Here is a 17,936-nt window from a genome sequence, read left to right as displayed (position 1 = left end):
ACATGATATACCACTGAATATGGACCAGCCTGCCTTTCTGCCCACAGACAGGAATTTGAGTCCACACCCTCCCATTGTCTGTTTCCAGCCTCTTCCTAGCCAGAAGCTTTGTTCCTGAATATAGGCTAAACCACTTGTTTTTTGCTTTCAATGTTTGCATTATTTGTGAAGCCATAATAAAAATGTCAAAATGAAAGAAACTGATGATAGCAATGAATAATTTAATTTTAAAGCTGCATATTTTATTAATTTCTTAGCAAGTTATAAAAATGTCCAGTACAGAAAACACATTTGGAGTGATTAGTTGCCTCTTTCTCTTCGTTGTACCTCAAGGAATCAGTCGGGGACTTGATGGTAAGAAATATTCAGCTAAACCATTCTGGGAAATACACGTGCACAGTGAAAACAACAATGGACAGCCTCTCCGTAATGGCAGAAACTATTGTAAGGGGTAAGTCAATTAACTGTAAAATTCCAACTAACTGTAACACCCAGAAGTATATGTAATACTTCAACTTCAGAAAAGTTCTTTGCATGAAACGTAAATAAGTCATGTTTTTGCAGCTCAGAGATATTTCTTACTACTACTGTTCCTTCAGAAAAGCTTTGCCCAGTAGGCAACAAAGCAAGCCAGAGGGAACATTCTGCAGACATTCCTCTTCACACTATTTTTCCCCACTCAAAATTTGTCTTTAGCCTGTTAACTGGAATCCATTAGATTACTTTATATATCCTGTATACACAAATAGCAAAAGATGCAGTACAAATGGGACAAAAGTAAGATAGTTGAATACCAATGTGTTCCTCTCGATAGTTACTTCAGTCTAAAGCCATTTATTTCAATGAGGTGAAACTGGAGTGATTCTCAATAGGACACTGCCAGATGTGGTTTTGTATTATTTGTTCTAGAATATGTTAATTTGTTTTTAATTTTTATGCATCTGGGGTTCATTTTTCACAAAGTAAACCTTTCTTGGTATAGAAGCAACACATTTTGATAGACTGCAGTATGAGAATGCAGAGGAATTAAGAACTGTTTTTCTTTTTCTATTGTGTAAAGAGATTGTGGAGCATGGTTAAGATTAGTGATGCTAATCTCATCTGGGTTTCTCATCTGGGTTACCGAGATGTGGTAACTATTTCTAATAAATTTTACCTGTGTGTTACAATTCAGGGTAGCTTTATATATTTGGCTCCCTCAAAGTAGAGATTAAAATATTGGGTACAAGGTAAATAAGAGGGGGGAAACCTGAAGTGGTAGCAGGATATCTACCCCTTTTTTATGAGATACCACAGTGAGAACAAAATCTATCTGTAATCATTTCTAGTAGCCATCTTGATGTAAAGAGATTGAAACATGGATTCATGTTTCAATTAAAAATAGTAATCTGAGAGGGGAATTTGTATTTTATCCACCTATTTCACAAGGGAACAAGCTACCAGGCTAGACAGGGGAGTTGCTTCTTGGGGAGTGAGGGGAATGTTTTGCTTTCACGCCGATTGTACTATGACGGAAAAGCAATGGATATGATTTGGCACTATTCACATAGAAGATTTAGATTTCAGCATGAAGTTGATAATATCAATTGATTGGAAGTTCCCATTCCATGCTGAAATTAAATTCTGCACATGGGAATTGACAATTCCTACAACCATAGACTGGAATTGACGGGGGTACAGTGTTTCAATATGGTTTTCATGAATTGTAGAAGCTTACACTTTACTTACACTTTATTTCAAATGCAATATTGATGGAGAAAACTGAGACAGAGAATGATTTGTGATTTAGGAATGAATGGGATTTGTTGTTGGAAGAAGAAGAGAAAGAGATTGGATTTATACCCCGCCCTTTACTACCCAAAGGAGTCTCAGTGCGGCTTACAAACACCTTTCCCTTCCCCTCCCCACAACAGACGCCCTGTGAGATGGGTGGGGCTGAGAGAGCTCTGACAGAAACTGCTCTTTTTCAAGAACAGCTCTGACAAAACTATGGCTTGCCCAAGGTCATCCAGCAGGTGCAAGTTGGAGAAGGAAGACCCCTCCCCTTAGATGGTTGCCAAGGAAGTGGGCAGAGACATTATTTTTGTTTATTTCATACTGTAGTCCTCTGAGAAAAAAATAGAGAGGTAAGATACTTTAAAGCAGGAGGCTGGATGATTCACTGGGATGCTTCAATTTTGATTTCTAAAACTACTCTCAATAAATCTAGTGAGTGAATGAACAATGAGACCCAAAGAACAACTATTTCAAACACTTTAGCTAAAATAATATGGCTTTTTTTCCTTTTAATAAGGCACTCCAGGTCCACCCAAAGATGTTAGTATTGAACATATTTCTAGCACAAATGCAGTGCTAAATTGGAGACCAGGAAAAGATAATAACAGTCCCATCCAGACATACACTATTCAGGCAAGGACTCCTTTTTCTGTTGGATGGCAGGGAGTTTCAACAGGTAAATGCTTACATTCCCAACTTCCCTTTTTGTATACGAGATATTTTAAATCTGTTTTTTCTAGATATATAAACATTTCTGTTTTAATCTTAGTTCCTGAAGTCATTAATGGAAGGACCCACACAGCAACAGTGGTAGATCTCAGTCCTTGGGTTGAATATGAATTTCGAGTTGTGGCTGGCAATAGCGTAGGGATTGGGGAGCCAAGCACACCATCTGAACTACTCAAAACAAAAGCTTCCAGTAAGTTTACAGGAATGGGGCTGATGGGGTTAGAAGCCCTGTAAGTATAAGTGTGAAAATTGTTTGAAACCTTCACATTTCTGATGGGAAATAGAGACTTTAAGCCCATGATTTGTTTATTTTCATCTATTCATTATATTTTTACAAGGTGGTGTCTGTTAAGAAGCCTGATGTGGAATGGAAATGGTAAAGTGTCTATGGAAATACCCCCCTCCCTTAGTGTTATAGTACAATACTACTAAACTCAGAGGAAGATTAATAGTTTACCTAATCCCAAAACTGAGTAAATTAGAAAAATGGCATAAGGTGTGTATTTGCATTCCTACACTCCAGAAATATCCCCAAAGCAGTTTACAGATGACAATAAAATGCAATTCCATTACAGGTATTTCCACACTGTCCAACAACTAGTACTGCTTTGGGCTGGCCAGTCCCATCCAAAACCTCATTTTCTTCAGACAGTTGTGGTTATCCCCATTCCCCATCACCCAATCTCATTACACTGGCTGAGATCAATTGGATGGTTAGTTGTCCAACTGTGTGCTCCTATCTTAATACAACAATAAATACCTCTTAACAACTCTTTAAAAAGAATATATTTTTGACACAAACATGGTTGGTATTGAATGGAAGAATTCTCTTCTTACTGTGTTGCATTTCTGCAGAATGAAAAAAAATCAAAAATGAAATAAGAGTTTTAAATCAATCGTTTAAATTATTATGTTTTTCCATTTCAAAGTTGTTGTTTTTGAAGAATTTATTATTTCAATATTTTATGGGAGTACTGATGTTTCCCTATTGGAGAAATAATAATAAATTGACACAGAAGTGGTTAATTTTGAAGGGATTTGTATCTGATGTTATTGTGGAGTTCCATAGAACTGGTGTAGTGCAGAAGAAAAAAATGGCATGACAGTAAACTTCTGCAGAAGCTACAAGAATGGGGGCCATTTTCATTTTTCTTTTTTTTGCTTTTTATTTCCAGTATTCTGGAAACACAACTTGGCCAAATTTTGACTTTATAGGTCCACACTGACAAAAATTTTAGTGTAGAATCTTTCGATGGAGAGAAATTTAATGGAGGAATGTTATAAAAGCAGCCTTACTTCCATGTTGGAAGTCCAGCTGGGCAAAACTGAAAGATGTCTGGGTATAGTTTCACTCCCCTTTTAAAAAGTGTTGTTCTTTCATCATAACTTTAGTGAAACTGTTTAAACTGCCTTTGGGTATTTCCTCTAAGATCTTATGATGCGATGGACTGCAGCCTTCGCACACCATCCTTCTTCTCTGACTCATTATTTCCAATAGCAGAAAACCAAGTAACACAGTTTAAATGCAGAGGTGGGTAAAAGGTAGATAACAGATCACCTGATGCTTGCTGGATGCTGGGATTCTTGCAAAGGATGATAGACTTTGGTCCGATTCATGCATACTTAAGCAAATGTGTATATTCAAAATAGATTATGGTTATGCCTTAACTGTTACAAGATCTTGCACTGTAAATTTAAAATACATTAAGGGACCATTGCGATTCTAGAAAAAAATAGACCACACAAGACAACCCCTTTTTAATAAATGCAAGAACTGTAGAGGTAACTATCAAGAAAGCCACTGCAAGTCAAATGATTAGGCAATGAATTGTTACATATTCCATCCTTCTCCAAGTGGTACGAAGTTCCATGAGCAAAATTTACCTCTGTCAGTTCCTTTTGGAGGAGAAATTCCTGGAGATTTATGGCCTTTTTGTAGTATTTGTTTTATTTATTCATATGCAAGCCAAGATAAGAGGTGTAGGCAAAGAGGCCCTCTAACAGAATAGCAGATCTGCTTCCTAGCTTCAGATCCCCAAAGACGGAGATCCTTCACTGTTAACATGCTTCAGCCAGCTCGTAGCAATATCTAATAGCTTTTCTCTCAGTCTCTTCCAGAATCCAGACAGCTTTTTTCCCCCCATGGAGACATATATCTTCGTCTTCTTCATCTGGGGGGAGGCTACCTCCTACAAGCCCTGATCAGTTGCTAGACAAAGCCATTTCCTAATATTTAAGGCCCACCTAATATTTAAGACCCACATCTAGGGCCATTAGGGAACCTCATCATGACTTTTGCCATAGGCTCTGGCTCCCCGCCCCCCCAGCATACCATCTTATACCCTGGCTGTTAGAGAGACTGATCCACAGTAACCAGGTTCCAAATTCACAATGGTACAGGAACAATCATGGGCTCTTTTTGTAGCAGGAACTCATTTGCATATTAAGTGACACACCCCTAATGCAGCCAATCCTCCAAGAGCTTACAGTAGCCCCTGTAAGAAGAGCTCTGTAAGCTCATGGAGGATTGGCTACATTAGGGGTGTGTGGTCTAATATGTAAAGGAGTTCCTGCTACAATGGCTAGTTCCCCCTCCCCCAATTATGCTACAGAGAGTATTATATACACTGCAGACTTATAGAAATCAAGGATTTGTCAAACTTTCTGTAAGTGGTGACTTTTATGATACAGTCTTTTGAGGGTAGGATAGTAGGAAGCTCTGGAGATACAGAAATAGAACAGAGGTACTAATGCCATGTTCCAATTCAAAATATTGATCCAAAGAGCCCTGCATATTTGAATACACTCTACCCACTTACCTGCTTTATAACATTTGTTCCATAGATGACAGGGGAACATTTCTTCAGTGCAACTGGCTGCTATGCTTCTAGATTGCTAATTAAAATCAGCCTCAGTGTAACAGGTGTGGTGAATAAGGAGCAATGAAAGGGTGAAGAAGAAAGTCTGTCTTGCAATGTCTACATTGCCAGCTAAAACTTGATCAAGCATTGGTACATTCCTGGAGGCAAATGAGCTATTGCTTAGTTCATTAAAATGAAGTTGAGAATTAATTGAGCTTCTGTCAATGCGCTCAACCATAAATTTTCATCTGTTTCTCAACTGTGACACAGTTGAGGCTTTGTTTAGTAGTATAAGTTTCTTTCCAATGCAAATACAGTAAATACAGGACTCATTGAACACAAGCGCTAATTGAGCATTAACTGGTTCATGGAACAGTAGAATGCTAGTTGAGCTTCGCTTGAAAGTCTTCTTTTAATTCTTCATTTAGTTTACTGCCTCAGTCACCATTCCTTCTTCAGCATTCAGAGATATAATACAATTGGCTCAAAGTGAATTGTCCAAACAATAACTGACAAATGATGTTATTTTGCCATATAGCAAACAATGTTTCACATTTTCAGTACACCTTCAAAAGAAGAGCTCTGCATTGTTTAATATGGAAAAACCTGTGTCTTGGTTGATCACAAAGCTAGTCAGGAGGGCAATCTACACCCTGTGCAATGTAATTCTAAGCAGTTAGACCCTTGTAAGTCCATTGAAACTAGAACTCCCATGCCTTTCCTTGCAGAGATCAACTTTTGCTCAAGAGTTGCTAGGATGACATGGACAGTCTAGTTGTGCCAAATCTATCCTGTAGGATCCCCAAATGTTGAGGGAGGAAGATTTCTATCATAATTCTGATCCCTGATTTAGTTTCTCCACCTCAAAATATGTCCCAAGGCTATTTACAATGAATATAGGATGCATCAGGGAAGAGAGGAAGACTGCACTGGAGCAAATCACTCTGGATCTTGAGACCAAAAGCCATGTAACAGTTTTCATGAGTGCCACCAAAAATAGCACAATGCAGTGTGTGGTTTTTTTTTTAGTTCTACCATAATCCTGTACTAGGCTGAATGTTTTTAGGGTGGGGGTGGGTTTTTTGACAAGGTTCAGGTCTTGTTCCTAAGGCCTTGTCTAAGCCCTGCGTAAAGTGCCTGGCAGATTTTGTGGTGCTGGCTGGAGCTCTTATCAAGGCATCTGGGCAGAAGGAGGAAAAAATGCCAGCTGTCAGCTGAACATATAAAACACAGCCATTTGTTAAATGCCTCTTTAGCACCAAATAGAATATCACCTAGCCCAATATTATGTATTCTCTCCTCCCTTTATACTATCATGCAACTGTGAGGATTGAATGGGATTATGAATGCCTCATAATTACACAGAATTGTTTTATTTCCCCCCCACACCCCCATTCTCTATGTTTTTCTAGTTCCTGTAGTGGCTCCAACAAATGTGAGTGGAGGCGGGGGAAGCCGATCTGAACTTGTCATCACATGGGAGGTAATTTGTAAATCAATCTCAATCGTTTATTGTAATGACAGGAAAATACAAGACAGCGCTGGCAAAAGCAAGTTCACCATGCCATTGTTAGCTGTTTAGAGAAGTAAACTGTGAGTGGCATGTTATAAAGATGTTTCGAAGTCATCCACAGCCCTCTTATCATCATTATGCAGGAGGCAGCTTAGCACTCTAATCTGTTTGGGTATTTTCCGCATTAACTATTTTACACAGTTTTGTTTGCATGTCTGTTCCCCCCCTCCCCAGTTTTGGAATATTACGCTAGCGATGCGCATCCTGTCATACATAAAAGGAGACACGGCCTTTCAATATCCAATTCTGTGCAGTGCATGTTTCGAAAGCAAATCATATGCTCAAAGGAAAGGGGTTTTTGTTTGTTTGTTTTGCCTAAAGCTGCAGTCCTAAGCACATTTACTTTTTGGTACATTCTATCAAACCACTGAAATTCCCAGCTAAATGTGGATTCAGAGGCTACTGAAGAAAGTCCACCAGCTGTATGCACAGTCAACTCTGAAACTGCATGGTATGCCTTCTTATCATGTTTGAATGGGAATTTCTATAAACTGTATCTAGAATCTATGCATTTCCCCTGTGCGTATCTGGTAAAATGTTACTAGAAGCACTGCCAGATGAATGCTTTTGTCTGCTCATTGGCCAACAATGTTTCTTTGGCAGTGCCCAGAATAACCCTAAATGTATTTAGGACTAAGGTCTAAAGTCTTCAATGGACTTTAAGTATTTGAAGCGCTGTCTCCAATCTGGGTTATGTTTCAGTACAAAGAAAAAAAACCCTGTCTCTAGTCATAGTTTTATTAGGGCTGAGTTTCAGGAAGATCACAGCCTGCTCAGATCTGATATGCAGAAATTTTGGGTTCATCATCATGGATTTTGTGCAGTCCCACATGGGGACTGCATGATTGCAGGCAAGTCATGGAGAAGAGCTTCCAAGCTTAAAAGAACATTCCAGATCCTAGGAGTGCTTCCCTTCCCCCTTCCCATCCAAAGTGTCATGTGATGGAGGTGGGGAGAGCACTCCTCCCTCAGTTCTGTTTATGCTCCCATTAGGAGAGAACAAGCTTCTCCGAGCTTCTTTCTTCAAGAGTGTTTCTTCAAGTTTTTCAGGAAGTTTTTTTTGCTAGAAAAGTGATCTACACATATGGGTAGGATAGCCCTATTTTAAAAAATGTCAAGAATGTGGATCCAAGATAGCCCTAAATGACAAGCACAAATCTTATTTCTTATATTTGGGTAAGAGCCACAACACAACCTCTTGTCTGGTTTGCCATCATCGTACCCGAAAAGCTTGAAAAGGCATTAAGGTGGCGTTATGGGAAAAGGCTTTGGGTGCCTCAGACCCCTGTGGGAAGAAACAGCCCCATTCAGACAAAAAGCTGAGTGCTTTATCAGTGGCCTTTGTACTGATACCATCAGCAGTGGAAACACAAGAACAATCTTCTGCAGCTAGATCGGCATTGGAGACACCACCAGAAAAAAATCTAAGAAAAAGCCCAAGCATAGCCTGCGAAGCTATCCTTGTCACCATTCCTCCTTGCCTCAGCACCAACAGATGTCACCTCGAGGTCTAACTCCTTGAAGTTGAGGTTCATTATCTCCTCAAGATTGGCAGGAATCACTAAGTTGACATTGGCCAGAAGATTTGCCTCTAAGTCAATTTTTGACACCAACAGATCATTGGTTAAAGTCACCCCAACACCATCTATCACCCAGCCATATCGAAGTCAGATTATCACTACTTCAAGGATGCCTTCACCATTGGGAAGTGTTACTTGATCCCCAGGGTCTTTGGAAGATGAAGTATTTGAGGGGCCATCAACTAATATGGGCTCTGAACAACACAGCAATCAGCAGGTGACCCAACCCCCACCTTTTCAATGGTCACCATAGCACTTGGTTCCACTTTCCTATGATGCTACCAACCCCAATGGGGACCATGGGACCCTCACTAATGTGCATGCCCTTGGCAACCACCAAAACCCAGTACCAAGACCAAGGGGAAGTACCTCTCAAAGCGTCTTCTCATCTGTGCTCTGATTCTGAAGAAGGGATGGACCAAGCCTTACAAGTGGATTCTGAAGACACTATGATGCCTTCCTTTGATGAAGCAGTCAGAGATCCAATGACCCCTTCCCCCACAGAGGACCTAAAATTATACTCCAAGCAGCTTGGGTGAATGGCAAAGACACTGGAGTTGGAATGTCTTTCTTCAGAGCCACAGCCTACAGACCCAATAATGAAAGTTCTATATAGCCCAGATTCTGGTCCAGCAGCCCTGCTCATGCTCAAAACACTCAAGGCATTGCTATAAAGATGTGGTCTAAGCCTGCCTCTACTCCAGCTTCAGCAAAAACAAAAACAAAAAAACTCCACAACCTCAAAAACCTGTACAAGATCAGTGAGAATGGATGTGACTATCTTTTCCATCACCCACAAGTGAACTCTCTAGTATTCCTGCCAGCAAGAGGATTTTTGGCTCCCATTTTTCATTGCTCAATAAAGATGATTGCAGATTGGACTATCTGGGCCTCATGGTCTACTCCTTTGGGGTGATGGGCCTAAGGGTGGCAAAATTTACTACAATTATGGGCTGCTACCAAATATTGTTGTAGGATCACATAGGATTGTTGCCTGATTATAAGAAAGCAGTAGCAAAGGTATATCTCTCTGTGGAACAAAAAATAGGCAAAAAATAGGTCAATGCAACCAGGCATGTGGCCGACTGCAACAGCAGGGCTGTGGCCTCTGGCATAGCCATAAGAAGGCACTCATGGCTGTGGTCATCAGCCCTCCCTAAGGATACCAGAGTGAAAATAGAAGACCTTCCATTTGAAGGTTGGGAGCTCTTTAGCAATCAGACCAACATGATCTTGGATCATATCTGGAAAAAATAAAATAATAGCAAAATCTCTGGAGATCACACCTAATCCTGTTCCACCTTACAAACAAAGGTATTTTCCCAGGCATTTGCAGAGGTACCAACAATCAAGACCTATCACTACTCAAATTACCGATATCAGACCCCTATTCCCCCACATTAGTCTTACAGACCTGCCTACAATCAGCCAGTTTGGTGTAGTGGTTAGAAGCATGGACTCTAATCTGGGAGAACTGGGTTTGAGTCCCGACCTCCACATGCAGCTGCTGGTGAGGCCTTGGGTCAGTCATGGCTCTCTCAGAGCTGTTCTGTCAAGAGCAGTTTCTCTCAGCCCCACCTACCCTTGTGGGGAGGGGAAGGGAAAGGAGAGCTTAAGCCTCTCTGAGACTCCTTCAGGTAGTGAGGGGCAGGGTATAAATCCAATCTCCTCCTCCTCCTCCTCCTCTTCTATCATAGAGTGAAAGGCAGAGCAAGCAACATGGAAAACAACTATCCTAGTCACCCAGGGAGCAGCAATCTAAGGGGGGGGGGAACAATGTCTGACTAGAGCAAGAAAAGTTGTTTCTAGCCCAGTAGTCCAAGTTCACAGAAGCATGGTTCCAAGTTACAAACAATTGTGGGTGTTATCTATAATAAAGAGGGGTTATTTCTTGGAGTTTGAATCTCATCCCCCTCATGATATTTACCCCCAACACCTCTGTTTTCTTGTCACAGGAGGTTTCTTCCTTCCTGATGAAGGGGGCCATCATGAGGTTACCCCTTAATTTTGAGGGGGTAGGGTACTGTGGAAGTATTTTGTGATTGACAAAAAAGGGGGAGGAAAAAGACCCATTCTGGATCTAAGGGCCCTAAACAAACAGTTAACATGTTTCAAAATTCAGGAAGTTGTTCCTACATGAAGTGCTATCCTTGTTGGGCAAGGACCTGTGATTTGCAGTTCTTGACCTGAAGGATGCATATTTTCACATTACATTCTATGAGTCCAGCAGGAAATTCCTTAGGTTCAAGTATGATGGAGCAGCATATGAATATATGGTGTTACCCTTCAGTTTAGCCATGGCACTGAGGTTGCTCATGAAGTGTATTGTGGTGCTCATCTCTCACTTAAGACTGATATTGGGATTCAGGAATATTGGTATATATTTTTCATGCTTCGTTTACCCAAACCCCCAAAATACCATTTTTTTGTGTGTGCTACTACTACTAGGCATATGACCTCAAGGGGTCTAACTAAAATGAACTGACAGAGTGATCTGCAGCATTGTCCTGCCAGCTCTAGCAGGTGTAAATCATGACACTAATTAAATGGAATGCAGCTAATTGGCTGCCAGGGCACCATAACTCTATCCTTGGGAACAAAGAGGGAGGCAGAGATAAACACTACTTCACTCCTTGCACCTGGGCTGTTATCTTGTATCATGAGGTCAGCTTATTGAATCTTCACATTGTTTTCCATTTGGACTTTCTTTCAGGCCTACTGATCAGAATGAAGTCTGAACTAATGTTAAGCACAAAATGAGAAATTGCACTGGGAACTCAGTTTCTTGACAAAAACATGCCTGTAAAACCAAACAGCTACTTTATTGTGACAATCTAATGGTTACCTTATTCCTGTTTCCTGTTCACTTGCCAAGTTCCAAGCCTGATACCTACCTGACCATTCCCCATCATCATCCTGTTGCGTGCCTTTATCAGACATTCATAAATGAAGTTTGTTTGTTTGTTTTTAGTTCCTCTGTTCCCTGTGCTGGGTCAGCTTATATCTATATGCATTTAAACAACTGGGTGGGACAGACAGAAACAAAGAAGAGTAAAGAAAAAAAAGAAGTGGGAAAATCATTATAGTTGCATTATACTTAGTCAGCTCATTGCCCCCTTTAACTCAATGTTGTCTAATCTGACTCGCAGTGGCTCCCTGGGATATTAGATATAGAAAGGTGTTTCCCAACACAAATTACCTGAGAGGTTGTTAAGTGGAGAAGTTTAGAATCCTTTCCTGCAAAGTATGTAAAATGGTATAAATGAACTTCCAGTTGATCTTTTTTTCTACCTGCCCACAGTTGAGGGTTTTTGTCCCCCCTGAAAATACAGCCACCACATAAATCCAATGTTTCATTTTAGCTATGTTGAATTTACAGCATAGCTATTAAAGCTGCATTTTACCCAACTTTCTGAGAGAAATGTTTTTGTGTCAGCATGTGAGAAGGAACATATGCAATGCACCAGTCCTTTATTCCCATTGACTTTACAGCAGGCAGTTGATCTCTGAACACCTCTACAGTAGGAGACTAGGAACAAAAAGGAAATCATATTTCATTAGGAGGAGAAAGGATAAGAGCTTGGGCAGAAAGAAGACTTTATTGTTTCACAAAGGTTTCCTGAAGTACTAAAAATCCTCTCTGTTCTTCACTTTTTGTGTTTTTTTCACCTGAATGAATATGAAATGCCAAAAAAGTATAACATTTGGGTTTTTTTAAACCTATCTTCCCACAATACACTGCATTCTGCATCTTATCACAACTCTGCATTCTAGTAGGAAGGAAAAGAAACCCAGACTGCATCCCAATGGTAAATAAAAGTGCCTGGAATTGATGGAGCTTTGTAACTAATGTTAAACCAGAAAACAAAGCAGAGCCCCGTAACTCTGATCTACTGTGACTGATCTGACTTAACAGCCAGATGAAGTCTAAAATTACAGGAAAATCAGAAATATAAACTATGATTTGAGTGTACATCTTACTTGCCCGATGTCCCAGTTCTAGGGGCAGGGCTAACAAGGTTACTTATGACATTTGTGATCTCTGTTTTACTTATAAATGTACAAATAGAATATAGATGGAAGCATTCAGTAGGTAATTTTACATCAAATTGTAGTTTCTTCAAACACATCTACATCTGCCACTTCCCTCATCTGAGGTCACCTTCTCCAACAGGCATTTCATACAAGAAGTATTAAGAGAACATCTAACAATTTGTTCCCTAGGAGAAAAATCTTTTAAGGAACTTTAGCTTGAGGTAGAGAAGGAAGAGTCAGAAATCAATCAATGGCCACAGCTTTATGAAAAGAAGAGGGTTAAAGTTGTCTGGTTAGGCTAATGTTGAATAGGTTGCTCATGAAGACTGGCATGGTGCCCATGATGGCATGGCCAGGCCAGCTGAAAAATTCTTCTAGCACTGTGCATCTTACTCTTGAACTCTACCTGGTAAATTACAATCTATTCCTCTTGCTGGGTGTGATATAGATTTGCCTTCTGAGTTACCTACAACTCTGTTGATTGCACCATACCCTAACTTCTATAGACAGCAGCCCAGTTACAAGATGCCTCATCTTATCTGAGAGAGTCTTTCCAGACACCTTCCCATTTTGTCCCCTAAGTCCTCCACCAAAATAGCAATTCACATTTACTAAATTCAGCCAATACACAAAAACTTCCTTGAGTCCAAGGAAGACCAAAAAACCCACCAGTTTCAACTGACATGTAAAAGAAAATCCTTCTCAGCAGCCACAAAGGATGACCAGCTGGAGAATCCAGGCTGTTCACAAAACTCAGTGAGTGGGTTGGTTGTACTGCTTGGCTGCTCCCTACTGCCGATTGGGCTGGGTGGGGAAAACCTTATATAGATGAGGTTTTCGCCTGAATGCCCATGAGATTCTGGACAAAGGCACTTATCTTCAGGCCCAAATACTTGTAGCTGGAAGGCATCTTTTGCCTTCTCAGCCTTATTTCCTCCAGAGCAATCTCCATTCTTTTGCTGCTGAGGCCTGAGGAGGGATTATTTTGTCACCGGTCCTGACACTCCATCAGATGCCAGTGTAGGCAAACCCATCATGATCAACCTGTTCATGGTAATCAAACCAAAAATCCACAGCTATATACAAATCCTCTTCCATTTCTCAGAGCTAACTTCCATCTCTCAGAGCTAACTTGAGCAAGTAACCAAAAGTGAAATCATGCTATTCACCTTCCAGTTTAGGAAGCATAACAAATGACAAATTCAATATTAGCACTGTGTACCTTTTCCCTACTAAAACTTATCCTTAGAAAGCCTTTGACTTCCCCTAGCACATTCATCTGTTTCCTCGGCACTGTGACACAGGTATTTTGGGTGATTTGTCAGAATCCAATCTGAGTGTTTTCTTACACAGTTTTATGTATGCCATGCATGTATCTTGCCATTTACATTTTCTATACTAGGCCTAAAAAAACCCTCAGCGTCTCATTTGCTCATGGGTTCTACTGCTTCCTCCACCGTTGGTGGTGTTATTCTATTTTTAAATGACTGATCTCTTTAAGGTGCTCAATGGCCTGGTGTGATCTTTTGCTAAGCAGTGTGCACTTCTATCATGTCACCTTTTATAATGAGAGCTAAAATATTCCATCACTGCTCCTTTCTCCTTGAAATAATCAACCTGGGTTTTTTTTCCCCCCCATCTCAAGAAAAACACACGCTGATTAAAATGTTTTCTCAGCATATTCACCATTACAGATTTTGACAGCATATTTTATTAATAGACATATTAATTTTGTCATAAACACTGGTTGACGCTCACTAGGGTTAAATTACTAAAAGTATATTTTCAGACCCGAGGGACTTGCACTACAGCATTTAAATTAGAGTTGTAGGCTCTATAAGTATGCAATCATGCAATTGGTATGTACTTACATACTGAAATTGCTTCCTTTCCTTGTCATTCATCCAAAATTAGCAGTCCAAGCCCTGTAAAGTGTCTTATACAAGTGTATGTGTAGGGTGGGGAGAAGTGGGGAGATAATTAAACTCAAACGTAAATCATAATGAAATGCTTCTAATTTAAAAAAAAAAAATGCTGCACATGCCTTTAATGTTGCTGATCAGGTCTTGAGTTTTTAAATTGATTGCCCTAATAGATTTATTTTCTTTATGGTCATTTTCAATATTACACTGACGGATGGGACCAACATTATTATCTTCTTGGAAGCACAGTCAACCAAATCAATACAACTAAAATATACTGATAGGGTAAAGATTCAATTAAAACAGTATATATAGTGCTTGCAAGTGCCTATTGATTGATTATTATGCTTCTTGCAGCCAGTTCCTGAGGAACTACAAAATGGGGAAGGCTTTGGATACATCATCATGTTCCGCCCACTTGGCTCAACAAGCTGGACAAAAGCAGTGGTGAATTCTGTGGAAGCATCCAAGTATGTCTATAGAAATGAAAGCATCACCCCGTTGTTCCCTTTTGAAGTGAAAGTGGGTGTCTTCAACAACGAAGGAGTAGGCACTCTGAGCTCAGTATATATTGTGTACTCTGGAGAAGATGGTAAGTGAAATGATCCATTTCTTGCACTGCATAGTACCAATTAAGAACTATATCATGTAAGGTTTGGCATGCAATCCTAAGCACTGACACTGATATATTTACATACTATGTTACCTACAGGGCATTTTTTGGTAGAAAAAGCCCAGCAGGAACTCATTAGTATAACAGGCCACACCCAACAGCAGAAACACATTAGCATATTAGGCCACACACCCCGACAGCACAGCTCATTAGCATATTAGGCCACACCACATGCCTTCCCTTGGAAGGATCTGTCCTGCGAGGAGCCCGGGCAAGCCAGCCCTTGGACAGATCCTTCCAGGGGCCCCCCTGCCTTGGAGTTGTGGGGGCAGGTGTCGCTCTCCAGGCCTTCCCTCTGTAGCCACGCACACAGAGGATATGGCTGTAGTGGGTGTGGCCAACTCTGAAGCCATCCGGAACTCCGTTCCTGTGTGTTCCTGCCCAAAAATAGCCCTGGTTAACTAGATGTTGATCTGTGGTAGCTCATGTTTTAAACATTTATTTTCTCCTTCAGAACATGTTTGGATTGGGACATAAATCCCATCTTATTTCTGTGGATTTATGATCCTATAAACAGTCTCAATAGCTCTGTGATTCTTGTAATGTTGGTAAAAACACAAAGAAAGAAGAGAATTTTTTTACAAACCTGAGGTGTCCCCCCCAAATTTGCAGGGAAATCTATTTAGTGTCAGTGTACCCCCAATCTGTGGATTTAGATATCTGTAGATGGGGGTCAGACTTCGCGATTAGATATATAGATAATGATATGATATGATACAATATGATATGATATGACAGAAGGCACAAAAAAGCTTGGTTCTTTCACTAGAAGGATAGTGTGGTTGCTTTTCTTTCAAGGCTCCACTCCATAATGCTCCAATAATGTTAGATCAGGGGACATCATGTGAAAGTAGCCAATGACATGGTTTCTTCCCACATCAGCATCACCACTTCCCCATTCTAGTCTTCACTTGTTTTTCCAATGTTATTTACACATTTTTGTGACATAGTGAACAACCAGAAGCCACACTTAGAAGTATCATTTTAGATCTTGTATGTATTAACTGTTTCATTTGCATATCTTATATTCTTAATTATATTAGTTTTTAATTCACATTGTCAACTAAAATATATGATTATCAGATTTATAGTGTTTTTCTTGTCATCTAGAGCCTCAGATAGCACCTACTGGAATTTCTGTACAAAGCTTCTCATCTTCTGAAATGGAAGTATCTTGGAATCCTATTGCATGGAACCGACATACTGGAAGAGTTCTTGGCTATGAGGTGCTACATTTCATACCCTATTAGACACTTGCAATCAGATTTGACTGACTCATTCAAATATTAGTTATCACTCCCTAGTCTTCCTGCATCGGACTACCCTGTGGAGGGTGAGCCGACGCGGGAACGACTTCCGACACCGGGAAACGTGGTTGGTCGGATAGGGCGAGAGTCTGCAGAAGGTACGAGTCCGGTTTCCCATCGAAAAGCTCCATGTTATATCCTTTCTTCCTCAGCTTCATCCAGGCATGCCATCGCAACGGGTCCATGCCCTGTGGCGGGCCCGTGCTTCCCTGCTCCACTCCAGGCGCGGTGTGATACACCGGGGGCGCCGTTGGCGGTGGAGGCGGGGGTGGGGGCGGCGGCAATGCCAGATGCTGCTGTTGGTGATGGACGGGAGGGGGTTGCGGCGGAGGCTGCGCGTGAAGCATAGGCTGCGATTGATGGTAGGAGGGAGGTGGCAAAGGAGGTGGAGCATAGGCGGGCGCTTGCGAGGTGGGGTTATCCGCACTGGATTGCGTTTTCCCTGGTCCCTGGCCGGCCTGTCCCTTCCCCTTTCCAAAGGTGCGTCCTTTGGGTTTCCTTCCAGCTTGATTGTATTGGGCCGCCTTCCCCGTGGAATGGTCATGGGAGGCGTTGGCCGAAGACTGAGCGCCGTGATTAGCGTATGTCACCTCCAGAATGGAGGGATCTTCGTCCTTTATTTGCTTCCTATGACTCTTGGGGGGCTTTAGCGCACCAGCACCTCTCATGGCGATAGATACTCTCCTAATACGGTTCCGTAACTCTGCCCATGTACCTCTCTGTGGATCGTCCAGCTGAAGATACTGTTTGGCCTGTTGGTTAAGTCCTTTCACTAGCGCTTCTCTGAAGGCGGGCACATTGTAGTTAACGGGGGCAACGGCGCCGTTCACTATCCCAGATACCCTCGCTAGCAGTTGTTTCCTAGCCAAATAGACCTCCGGATCGTCATAGGGACCTTGCTTTTCATTGTGAAAGATTTCGGTCAGACAATACTCTGGATTCAGATAGGTGATCACCTGCGTGATCCATGCCTCTCCTGTGGCTCGAACCAAGTTCCCGGAAGATATTGCTGAATTAATGTCAGCAAGGGCAGTTCCAGTGGCACACTTACGAGCCAACATGGTGAGATCCTCACCTTCCAAACCCGCATAAGAGGTGGTAGCAGTGGTGGCCCACTGCACAAAGTTCTTCTCGGTCAACGGACCGAGCTCTTCAGCAACGGCTTTGCACTCCTCCTGTCGCCAAGGGCGATTCTCCACGACAGTTTTCGTGCGTGGCCTGTTGTTGTTTATGGTCACCGTTTGATTAGTGACGCTCACCGGATTGACCGGAATGGGCTCCGTTGAGTCCGAGTCGTCCTCACACCACCCTCCCCAGGCTCCACCCCCCAAATTTTCCAACCCAGAGGTGTTGACTCTATTGAATTACAGGTATTTCCCATCCCAACCTAGAGATGGTAACCCTATCAAATTACAGAGGTAGACAAGCTTTTAAATGTTAATCAGCTTATCTGTGTTTTCCCTTTGGATATCTATAAAAG

The 17,936-nt window shown here is 41.4% G+C and overlaps 1 protein-coding gene across 1 annotated transcript in view; it reads left to right on the top strand.

Annotated features, from left to right (window-relative positions):
• CNTN6 (contactin 6) overlaps nt 1-17,936 on the top strand; it is a 189,688-nt gene that overhangs the window by 153,347 nt on the left and 18,405 nt on the right. The window contains exons 11-17 of the mRNA XM_015405452.1: nt 258-260; nt 334-451; nt 2,294-2,452; nt 2,546-2,695; nt 6,779-6,849; nt 14,834-15,068; nt 16,260-16,375. Of these exons, the coding sequence (XP_015260938.1) occupies nt 258-260; nt 334-451; nt 2,294-2,452; nt 2,546-2,695; nt 6,779-6,849; nt 14,834-15,068; nt 16,260-16,375 (852 nt within the window). The remainder of the gene's footprint in view (nt 1-257; nt 261-333; nt 452-2,293; nt 2,453-2,545; nt 2,696-6,778; nt 6,850-14,833; nt 15,069-16,259; nt 16,376-17,936) is intronic.

Source organism: Gekko japonicus, unplaced genomic scaffold, assembly GCF_001447785.1.
Source record: "Gekko japonicus isolate JY-2015 unplaced genomic scaffold, Gekko_japonicus_V1.1 scaffold1778, whole genome shotgun sequence".
Taxonomy (NCBI): domain Eukaryota; kingdom Metazoa; phylum Chordata; class Lepidosauria; order Squamata; family Gekkonidae; genus Gekko; species Gekko japonicus.
Note: the sequence above shows the minus strand (reverse complement) of the source record. Positions and strands in the feature narration are given on the sequence as shown.